We start from the raw sequence: 12,083 nt of genomic DNA, 5'->3' as shown, positions 1-12,083 counted from the left end.
TTTTGACAACTTTAAATGAAAATGTTGATGAGATTGTGAATATGTGACATGTACAACTCAATAAAAGAGTGGTAGATCATCTTCTTTTAAATTATACGGAGTAATAGATCATCCTTTTGACATTTAAACAGATATGTTTAGATGGTGGAATCTGGTTTGAATCATAGTCTCTCTCACTTTCCAAAGATTGGAATCAAGGCATGAGTAAAAATGGTAGAAATTAAAAATGTACAACTTAATAAACTATTTTATTGTTATTTTTCTTCATTTTATATAAGGAATTTGCTTATTCGATGATGAGGAGTTTAAGTCTGCAACAAGAGTTACTACACGTTTATTCCACCATTCCCTTTTTTATCATCTAAATATTTAAATTTTACTGAATATTGAATATTCGATAAAGTTAGATATATGTCAATTTTAATCCTATATACGGAATACAAATTAAGTTTGATTGAAATTTACGAAATAAATGATTCATAACAATAAAAGAGAGTAATTGAGAAGTTCAATGATTTATAAAAGAAACAAACGAAAATAATATAATTATTAATGAGTAATATTTAAACAATAAAAGTGGGAGGAAGGGAGTAACATTTCTAAGTTAAGGTAAATTAGTAAATAAAAATCAAATTAGCTGAAAATGAACAATTCAAGTAAGTTTGTCCTGAGTATAAAATAACATACGAATTATAGTTTTTTTTTGTTTTTTTTTTCCATCAAGTTAATTAATTACCTCATTACAAACACAAAGTATGCAAGACTGTGTCTTTGTTTTTTCTTTCTTTTTTAGAAAAGATAAATAATAATACAGTAAATTATTTGCATTACCTGTCAATGAAAGTCAATCTAGTCTTGACTATAATCAACTTAACAATTTAATTAAAAACTCAAATCAAATTTTATGATTAATATGATTACATAAGCATAAGCTCAATATATACATAGAAGATGATAGAAGTAAGCAATTGCTAGTTGATGATACTAATGAGAGTAAACATAGTACAAGACGTATGGTGGAGAAATTGCAAGTTGCAGGTATCATTTGTGACATTGGATTCTTGAAGTGGACAAAAGGCCAAAAAGGGTTGGATCTTTTGAATATTTTAAGTTACCTAAGAATTTATAAAGATTCTCTTGGCCTACCAAATCTGTATGTTACCTTTTTATAACTAGTTATCCACTTAACGAACTAAAATATACAGTATGAATATGTAGTATCACACAAACTCGAACTAGATAAAACGTTCACTCAAAGGAACTCCATATGATCCACACCAAAATTTGATAACTATAAATATGGCATCCGATTCTTTCGGGTGAACAAATCCGTCAAAATCTTTAGCTCATTCCAAGAATGGCTAAGAAATAAGGACACGTGAACAACACATATTGGCGTTCGAAAAAAAAGAAAAACGTGAACAACACATCATATAAATATCCAAATCAACCTTAATCATATAATATTGTGTAATTTGTAGTTATAAGTTTTTTAAGTTATGCTTCATTAATAACCTTTTTAAGTTGATTTGATTAGTATAACCATAACATATTACAGGGCTTTTAGCTATCGGTACCAAGAGAACTCATAAACTTTGAAGTTGTGAATTCGAGTCTCGTCGTGGACAAAAATGAGTGTTTTTTTGCTGTTAAAAAAAGATTTTAAAAGGTTTTTTTTAATAAAAATAAAAATAAAAATAATAGTAATAGTAATAATTGGTAGTTTACCAAGAAAAAACACATGAAACACAGAAGCAAATTAATGCAAAAGGACTGGGAAATGAGAGAGAAAAGGGTGAATAAAGAAGAGGCATATTTGTGTTTGATTTGAGATGTCTTTGAAGATGAATACCAAAATCTGACATGCTTTTAACATTATTGCAAAAACAACCTTAAAAGAACTCACACCATTTCCAGCAAGATACACAGAGAATAAAGTGAGACAAATAATTAGAGTACATCCATAATAATTTTGTTGTTAAAGAAGAACAACTTTAAAAGATACTTACCTAACCTAAGCTAACCTATTGTTCAATGGTTATTACACACTATTACTTGCCAGTCTGTTTCTGCTGTTTTGGTTTTAAACCCAACCCAGCCCACAGGGCAGACACCTTAATGTTTCATGGTTCAGTAAAGGACCTGATGTTTTAGCTAAATGGTCTGCTAGTACAATCATACAATCATTATACACCATGATTTATTAAGCAGGAGTAACTTTGTTTCCCCAAACAACTTAATCAATCTCTGTTGCATTTTTGTGCTTTTAATTTATAAAATTAAAGTGAACAACAAGCATTCAATCTTGACATTTGGAAGGAATCACATTATTATTATCAGTGTTGCAAAAGTCGGCCAACGCGTCGTTTTTTATGCATGGCCGATGCGTCGTTGCTAAAAAGTCGGTCAAATGTAAAAAGTCTGTCAAAGTCAGTCAATTTTTTTTTTTTTTTAATATTGTTAATAATTTTTAATTGTTCATGTTTATGGTAAATATAGTTTATATCTTAAGATTCAATCTATATATTATATATAAATATATTTTTAATAAAACTATTTTAAAAAGTCAACGTTAGTCAATGCCTGTTGCGTCCCCATTGCGTCCGACGCGTCGTTTTTTAGGCATGGCCGATGCGTCCCCGACTCACGTCTTTTACAACCTTGATTATTGATGTATTATTTTTTATAATATCAGTTTAGGATCAATTAGGGAGACTAAACCACCCACGCGTTCATCTGCCGCACTTGCATAATCCGCCCTCAACTGCTGCCCAAGAGAAAACCCGGCCCAATCCGAGGGCATGGGTGGAAATACCCTCCCTCTCCCAGTGCCCCCGCAACGCGATGTGCGGAAGGCACCCTTGGGTGGAATTCAAGGGTTAAGGAGCAACCTTGTGTGCTGCACCCCCCACGGAAGTCAAACTCCTGACCAGACCATTACCACGTGGACTACAACACAAGGTTATCACATTATTATTATTCTTTTTGAACAGCAAAGCCAATCCATTTATTTACCTTGAAACACTGGTAAATGTATCATATCGGTCAAAATTCACTCGAATGGTAACACACTAGTTATTTATGTATATCTTAGATTCAAAGGTGTCAAGCAAGAAAATCATGTCGCGTAATGCTTGTTTTAACTGTTGCTATAAGGTTAAGATACAGAGGGAGGGAATGTTTAATACAGAAATGAAACAGATATGATTAAAACTGCTGGTTCAAGTCAGGTTCATGTGAATCAGTACACAAGTTTGTAGGGTTATTTAAATATAGTGGCATCCAGAAAATAAATACTATAAGGACAATTAATCTGAGCAGATTAATAGAGAGTCAGAAAACATTGGTTAACATTAAACAGGCTAGGGATATTTAACACCAATTACTGACCATAGAAACACAAAAAGGTAGGAAGTTAGAGAAAACTTTAGCAACATATTGCATTGTGAATTGTATATGGTATACAATTACTTGATTCGTTACAACTAAGAGCCCGGCGCGGTGCAAGTACAGAAACAAAAATTACAAAATAAAAAAAGCACATGCAGTGCATCTAATTTGCAAATGCATAAAGAGAGATATAACGTTCTGTCAATATTATATAAAAAAAATATATTAAATCCTAACAAAGAAAACTTATCAGGTTCACAATTCATAACATCTGAAGAGAAAGGAACTTCATGCTGATGTCACTTCTGAAGGGAAGTTTCACATGAATATTTAGACACTCACGAAACGCAATGCTTGTGCAATGCACGCATGAAGGATAACGAAGCAATATCAAGTACCTACATCACACCAGTTTGTAAGAATTACATTACCGAAGGAATTTAACGAGAGCAAACAACAATTACTGGCAATATATATATATATATATATATATATATATATATATATATATAGGGGCACGATCCATGGATAAGCTTAAAAGGAGTACAAACCGGATAAGCAAAATAAAATTTTTTTTTTTTTGAATTTTTTTTACATTCATAAATCTGCATTAAAATGCACCTCTAATCAATTTTTTTCATAAAAAAAAAAGTTCAAAATCTTTCAAAAATCGATGATGAATGGTAAAATTAACCATTCATCGGGTTAATTTATCATTCATCTTGTTTACGATTAATAATAAAATTAATCAATGCTAAAAAAAACCAGATGAATGGTTAAATTAATCATTCATCTGTTTTTTTATCATTCATCATAAACAGATGAATGGTTAAATTAACCATTCATCTGCTTTTTTTTTAGCATTGATTAATTTTATCATTCATCGCGAACAAAAATGAATGATAAATTAACCAGATGAATGGTTAATTTTACCATTCATCATCAATTTTTACCATTCATCATCGATGTTTACCATTCATCATCGATTTTCGAACGATTTTGTTCAAAAACTTTTTAAAATTTTTTCGTTTTCTTCTATTTGCATATTAAAGGATTGTTTTTTTTTTTTAAAAAAAAATTTGAAATTTTACTTATCCAGTTTGTGCCCCATTTAGTGCTTATCCATGGATTGGTCCACTATATATATATATATATATATATATATATATATATATATATATATATATATATATAGTGGTAGGATCAAGAGGGAAGTAACCAATCGGGGAGAATCGGGGGGAAGCAATTTTTTTTTTTTTTTTTTTTTTCGTTTTTTGAAAAAACTTTGCTACGAACATTATAGATGAGATGAAAATATGAACATTTAGTAGAAACACTTTGTGATAAATGTTTTTATTTTGGCGGAAAAACCCTCGAAGAAGTAATATATAACAATTATCGTGTTTTTCGGGCGTATTTTGAGGTTTTAGCTATTGGGGTTTAGATATTAGGGTTTATAGGGTTTAGGTATTAGGGTTTAGAAATTTAGGGTTTAGGGTTTAAATTTAGGGTTTAGATTTAGGATTTAGATTGAGTTTTTAACACGAACAGTTTAGGGTTTAGGGTTTAGGGTTTGGTGTTTTGGGTTTATTGCTAAATTTTACTTCACAAAACATGAAAAAAAAAACGTTCATATTCTTTACGAACAATATTATCTTGAATGTTATTTTTGTCGATCGTTTTCCCGCCTAAATAATAACATTCATCACGAAGTGTCTCTTCTAAATGTTCATATTTTCGTGTGATCTTGATGCCGGAAAAAAAAAATTCAAAAAAAAGGGAAAAAAAAAAATTGCTTCCCCCCGATTGGTTACTTCCCCATTGATCCTGCCCCTATATATATATATATATATATATATATATATATATATATATATATATATATATATATATATATTGGTAGGATCAAGGGGGAAGTAACCATTCGGGGGGAAGCAAAAACTTTTTTTTTTTTTTCGTTTTTTGAAAAAACTTTGTTCACGAACATTATAGATGAGATGAAAATATGAACATTTAGTAGAGACATTTTGTGATAAATGTTTTTATTTTGGCGGGAAAACGCTCGAAGAAGTAATATATAACAATTATCGTGTTTTTCGAGCGTATTTTGAGGTTTTAGCTACTGGGGTTTAGATATTAGGGTTTATATGGTTTAGATATTAGGGTTTAGAAATTTAGGGTTTAGGGTTTAGATTTAGGATTTAGATTGAGTTTTTAACACGAACGGTTTAGAGTTTAGGGTTTGGTGTTTTGGGTTTATGGAATAAACCCAAAACACCAAACCCTAAACCCTAAACCCTAAACTCTAAATCGGGCTAAATTTTACTCCACAAAACATGAAGAAAAAAAAACGTTCATATTCTTCACGAACAATATTATCTTGAATGTTATTTTTGTCGATCGTTTTCCCGCCTAAATAATAACATTCATCACGAAGTGTCTCTTCTAAATGTTCATATTTTCGTGTGATCTTGATGCCGGAAAAAAAAAATTCAAAAAAAACGAAGAAAAAAAAAATTTTGCTTCCCCCCGATTGGTTACTTACCCATTGATCCTGCCCCTATATATATATATATATATATATATATATATATATATATATATATATATATATATATATATATATATATATATATCAAGAGGGAAGCACTTTTTTGGGAGAAAGTGGGGAAGTAAGTTTTTTTCGAATTTTTTTTTTCAGGCATCAAGTTTAGGTGAAAATATGAACATTTAAAAAAGACACTTTGTGATGAATGTTATATATATACAGGGTCATAATCATGATTTTTTTTTCCCGCCTAAATAATAACATTCATCACGAAGTGTTTTTTTTAAATGTTCATATTTTCGTGTGATCTTGATGCCAGAAAAAAAAACGAAAAAACAATTTTTTTTTTGCTTCCCCCCGCTTGGTTACTTCCCCATTGATCCTGCCTATATATATATATATATATATATATATATATATATATATATATATATATATATATAGTGGTAGGATCAAGAGGGAAGTAACCAATCAGGGGGAAGCAATTTTTTTTTTTTTTTTTCGTTTTTTGAAAAAACTTTGTTCACGAACATTATAGATTGGATGAAAATATGAACATTTTATAAGAACACTTTGTGATAAATGTTTTTATTTTGGCGGGAAAACGCTCGAAGAAGTAATATATAACAATTATCGTGTTTTTCGAGCGTATGTTGAGGTTTTAGATATTGGGGTTTATAGGGTTTAGATATTAGGGTTTAGAAATTTAGGGTTTAGAGTTTAGATTTAGGATTTAGATTGAGTTTTTAACACGAACGGTTTAGAGTTTGGGGTTTAGGGTTTGGGGTTTTGGGTTTAGGGACTAAACCTAAAACACCAAACCCTAAACACTAAACTCTAAATCGGGCTAAATTTTACTTCACAAAACATGAAAAAAAAAAAAAAAAAAAAAAACGTTAACATTATTCACGATCAATATTAGCTTGAATGTTATTTTTGTCGATCGTTTTCCCGCCTAAATAATAACATTCATCACGAAGTGTCTTTTCTAAATGTTCATATTTTCGTGTGATCTTGATGCCTGAAAAAAAAAAATTCCAAAAAAAACGGAAAAAAAAAAAAATTTTGCTTCGCGCCGCTTCCCCCCGATTGGTTACTTCCCCATTGATCCTGCCCCTATATATATATATATATATATATATATATATATATATATATATATATATCAAAATCAAAACAGTATATGCCTAAAACTAATTAAGCAAGCTATTCTAGGCAACAGGTCATAAATGACTTAATACCATAAACATTGCTTATTAGCCACTATAAAATCAACTAAGATAGATGCATGTTAGCACAATGTGAAGAAAAAAGACGTTAATCTGGGATTAATCGGCCGGAACCTTGTAGAGATTAATAGGTCAAATCAGGAATTAATCAATTTAGACTTTTATACATTTGAATAGTACATTTCAAAATCATGTGTAAATATAGAAAACTGTAAACATAAACTTTAACATAATTGTCTAGAAACATAAACATAATCGTTCAATTGTTCAAATACTCCAATATTTCTGATTAATTTCATTTTAAAATGTTGATCCACTTTGACAGACTAAATCTGACTTTGACCTACTAAATAAAATTTTTTCGCCCGTCGACTGATTAATTCGACAGATTATGGAAAATTCTAATCAGTCTTCTTTTGAAAACGGATTAATCGAGGATTCATTGGGGATTTATACAAAAGTGTATTAGCATATGAAAATTGATATGAAACCATTGATAATTAAGGAAGCTGTGGCTTAATTATGGAAGATATGTACATGTATATATGTTAATCAGAGAGACTGGGTGGTGAAAAATGAGCAAAACACCAAAAGGGATTAACTTGAACAACGTTGTCAAAGTGGATATGATGCAGGATCCTTGCCCGATGGTGTCTCAAGAGATAAATGGGCTCAAGTTTATCAACGGCGATCCAAAAAACATGTCGGGCTTCATGAGTACTTTGGTGAAACATTGTTTCGGCGGATTGGTGGAAGAGCTTATTCGTGAGTTTGACCGCGCTTGTATTTGTTGAGATGCTGAGGTCGAAGAAGAGCAAACGGTTGCTCGATTTTTGGGTGCATTGAATTCGAATGTTGCTGATGTCGTGAGCTTGCAACCCTACTTGACATATAATGATGTTTGCAGGCTTGCACTCAAGGTTGAAAAGCAAGGAAGTGACATTTTTGAGGTATATTATTTCGGGCAATGGCACACGTATGCACGAGTCCAAAATTGAAGCCATTACCAATTGGCCGATTCCATCTACTATACACGAGATTTGAAGCTTCCATGGGTTAGCATCCTTTTATCATCGATTTATTTTGAATTTCAGAACGGTAATCGCACTGGTTACCGAGTGTATGAAAGGTGGGTGTTTTAAGTGGACGGAAGAAGCAGCAGCCTTCAATACTTTGAAGGATAAGGTAACTCGTGCTCCTACACTTGCATTACCTAACTTTAATGAAGTTTTTCAGGTCAAATGTGATGCATCGGGAGTCGGTATTGGAGGTGTGCTTGGTCAAAATAAGCGTCCTGATGCGTATTTTAGTGAAACACTTAATAAAGTGAGCCGCAGGTATTCGACTTATAACCGCGAGTTTTATGCTATAGTGAGATCTCTCGAAGTGTGGAGACATTATTTAATTCCGGCCAAATTTATTCTATATTCAGATCATGAATCGCTCAAGTACATGGCCAACATAAGTTAAATCTTCGTCATGCGAAATGGATCGAAGCTTTACAATCCTATACTTTTTATTATAAAGCACAAGGCGAGTGTATTGAATCAAGTAGCCGATGCTTTAAGTAACCATGAGCATTTGGGTTAATGGATATGAACAGTGGCTTAAGTTATATAAAAGTGACCGAGATTTTAAAAATACCTGGAAGAAATGCAATCGTGGTTCTTTCGGCTCTTTCCTTGTTTGTGAGGGATATTTGTTTGAACATTCGCAACTGTGTGTTCCATGTGGTTCAAATCGAGAGGCTGTTATAACCGAAACTCATGCTGGAGGATTAGGTGGACACTTTGGCATGAATAAAACACTTGCGGGTATTAAAGAACGTTTCTACTGGCCACATATGGAAAGGGACGTGAACCGAATTTTGACACGATGCCAAGTGTGTCACATAGCTAAAAATGCACGGGAGTAATGCGGGGTTGTATACACCATTACCGATTCCCAATGGCCCGTGGGAAGATATTAGTCTTAACTTTGTTCTTGGGTTTACCACACACACAACGCAACAAAGATTCGATAATAGTGGTAGTTGATCGTTTTTCAAAAATGGCTCATTTTGTTCCGTGCAACAAGACATTTGATGCGAGTCAAGTGGCCCGTCTTTATTTTGCCGAAATTGTTAAATTACATGGAATTCAAAAGACATTGACCTCGGATCAAGATGTCAAATTTATTAGTCGTTTTTGGCATACTTTGTGGGCTCGAGTGGGTTTTAAACTTCAATTTAGTGGCTCGCATCACCCGCAAATGGATGGGCAAACCGAGGTTGTATATCGCAATTTGGGTAATTTGTTAAGGAGCTTAGTGGGTGATCATCCTCGGCAATAGGATTTAACATTGCCACAAGCTGAATTTGCTTTCAACTCCTCGGTAAATCGTACTACTGGTCACTCCCCTTTTGAGGTTAGGTATGCCCGTAAACCAAACACACCTCTTGATCTGTTACCAAAAATGTGAAAATCAAGATGCTTTGAATGAGGGGTTGGAGTTAGCTGATCACTTGAAGTCCTTACATCAGCAGGTCCACTCGCGTAATTCTCAACAAAATGATGTGTACAAGCAGCATGCAGATCATCGGCGTAAAAAAGTGGTGTTCAATGAAGGTGACCTAGTGTGGATACACTTGCGTAAAGAGCGGTTTCCAGGTGGTAGGTATGGCAAGTTGCAGCCTCGGGCTTCGGGTTGTCAAGAAGATAAACGACAATGCTTATAAAATTGCACTTCCGGTTCACTACAAGGTGTCTGCTACCTTTAATGTCACCGATTTTTCACCTTACTTGAGGGCTGACGATCAGGATCTTGACTCGAGGTCGAGTCTTCCGAAGGTATATGTATTTGGGAAGATCAAGTTAATTTATGTACTTTGGGGGTGATCAAGTTAATTTATGTATATGTAATTGGGAAGATCAAGTTACACAATATCAAGAGTTCACTTGGCAGAAAAGCACGATATACCATTTCTGAGTATAATTAGTAGAAACAAAAAATTGAAATTAAACCTAAAAAGCCACAGCGCCATTAATCTATTCAAAACAGAATCTCTCTAAAGCTTAAGTATATTAACAGCTTAAGCCTATGCATTTTGAGACCTAGAAAACACATTCACAAACACAAACATCTGACCCTACGGATAATACATGTATTAAGAAAGTGATTAGTCAAATTCATCTCCATTCTAATTTGTAACTAACTAATGAGCTTAAGCCTACACATTTTGGAACACTACATAATCACATTAACAAAACGAAAATATCAAACCCTAAAGAAATACATGTATTTAACGAATGATCAAACTATTTTTCATCTCCATGCTAATTCATAATTCACTAATGAGCTTAAGCCTATGCATATTGGAACACTACATAATCACACTCACAAAACGAAAACATCAAACCCGCCTAAAGATAATACATGTATTAAGAAAGTGATCAATCTATTTCATCTCCATTTTAATTTGTAAATAACAGATGAGCATAATCCTACGCATTTTGTGACATTACATATTCACATTCACAAACGCAAACATCAAACCTTAAAGATAATAAACGTATTAAGAAAGTGATCAATCTATTTCATTTCTAATTCGTAATTCACTAATGAGCTTAATCCAATGCATTTTGAGACCTTACATAATCACATTCACAAATGCAACCATCAAACCCTAAAGATTAATACACTTATTGAAAAAGTGATAAGTCTATTTCAACTCCATTCTTATTTGTAATTCACTAATGAGCTTAGGTATCATTTCAGTCCAACTTTAGGAATATTCATTTCATTTATTTATTATTATTATATTTCCGAAATAAATAATAAGCAATTAAATTATAAAATAAGAAAATCATTATTACCCTGAGAAAGCTCACAACAAGCGCGTGCATCAACGGCCACATGACAAGTCAAGCGAGAAGCAGCTACCACACTGTGCAACGGCAGCAGCGATTGAGTGCATCCAATTACTCCTCCAATAGTCCTTTTAAAAACAAATTAACAATTTAATTAGTCTGTTAGATTGAAAGTGATGAAAACTGAATTAATTTTGTACCGGAAACTAGGGATTGAAGGTGTGGGACCGGGGTGGAGACGGTGACCGTGAATTGGTGACGGCGGAGGACGGAGACGAGGAAGGGGAGTGGTGGTTGAACGACGGATTGTTGAAGATCTTGCGGTGGAGATTAGCGACCTTGGTAGCGATCCGCAGCGCCAAGCCATTGTTTTCTGCGTGTGATGTGAAAGTATTGAAGAAGTAATTCAGGGTTTAAGGCTGTAGTGAAGTCTATTATGGGCTTACAATTACATTAGATTATTGGGCCGGGTCAATTAAATAGCCCATTATAACTTATTGATTTACTTTAGATCGTTATCGTTGTAGAATAATTTTTTGTAAAATTTTATGTTTCAATTGGTTTGTAACATCAAAATTCCCAACTCAAAAATCATGACTTTTTTTAGAAAGGCTGTTTCGAATTACTCAGAGGAGTATTAATCACATTTGCGATCATATTTCATACACACACGCTTCTAGAATGTTCTCAATGACCACACACATATATCAATCTAAATGAGCATGTATCATGTAGAAAATTATGGTAATCACCCTTACGAGACTTGAACTCAAGACCTTGTGCCCCATGGGTAATCCGATGGAGGTACTACTGAGAGAAAGCTACAATGATAAAAAATCATGACTCTTGGTGGCTACACAAGTTAGGGTAATTCACTAATTCCACATTCTAACTCATTGACTCATTGTTAATTTAGATGATAAAAAAAAAAAAAAAAAATATAATCTCTAGATATAACCTTGTACATAACACATTTCGTACCAACTAAAATAGGTTCGTGTTGTACACTAGTTTTTCGATATACTGTTTCAAGAATAGCATGAATCAAGATGCTTGTTACTTTTTTTT

General features: G+C 32.8%; 1 protein-coding gene across 1 annotated transcript; it reads right to left on the bottom strand.

Annotated features, from left to right (window-relative positions):
* Positions 1 to 3,415: 3,415 nt before the first annotated feature.
* On the bottom strand, positions 3,416 to 11,394 carry LOC139864893 (uncharacterized). Its single transcript, XM_071853456.1, has 3 exons — positions 11,216 to 11,394; positions 11,022 to 11,143; positions 3,416 to 3,788 (listed from the first exon to the last, which is right to left on the bottom strand). The coding sequence occupies exons 1-3, from the start codon at positions 11,380 to 11,382 to the stop codon at positions 3,781 to 3,783; spliced, it is 297 nt and encodes a 98-aa protein (XP_071709557.1). The 5' UTR covers positions 11,383 to 11,394; the 3' UTR covers positions 3,416 to 3,780.
* Between the last annotated feature and the right edge of the window lie 689 nt (positions 11,395 to 12,083).

This window comes from Rutidosis leptorrhynchoides, chromosome 8 (genome assembly GCF_046630445.1).
Source record: "Rutidosis leptorrhynchoides isolate AG116_Rl617_1_P2 chromosome 8, CSIRO_AGI_Rlap_v1, whole genome shotgun sequence".
Lineage (NCBI taxonomy): Eukaryota > Viridiplantae > Streptophyta > Magnoliopsida > Asterales > Asteraceae > Rutidosis > Rutidosis leptorrhynchoides.
This window is presented reverse-complemented; position numbering and strand designations above follow the sequence as displayed.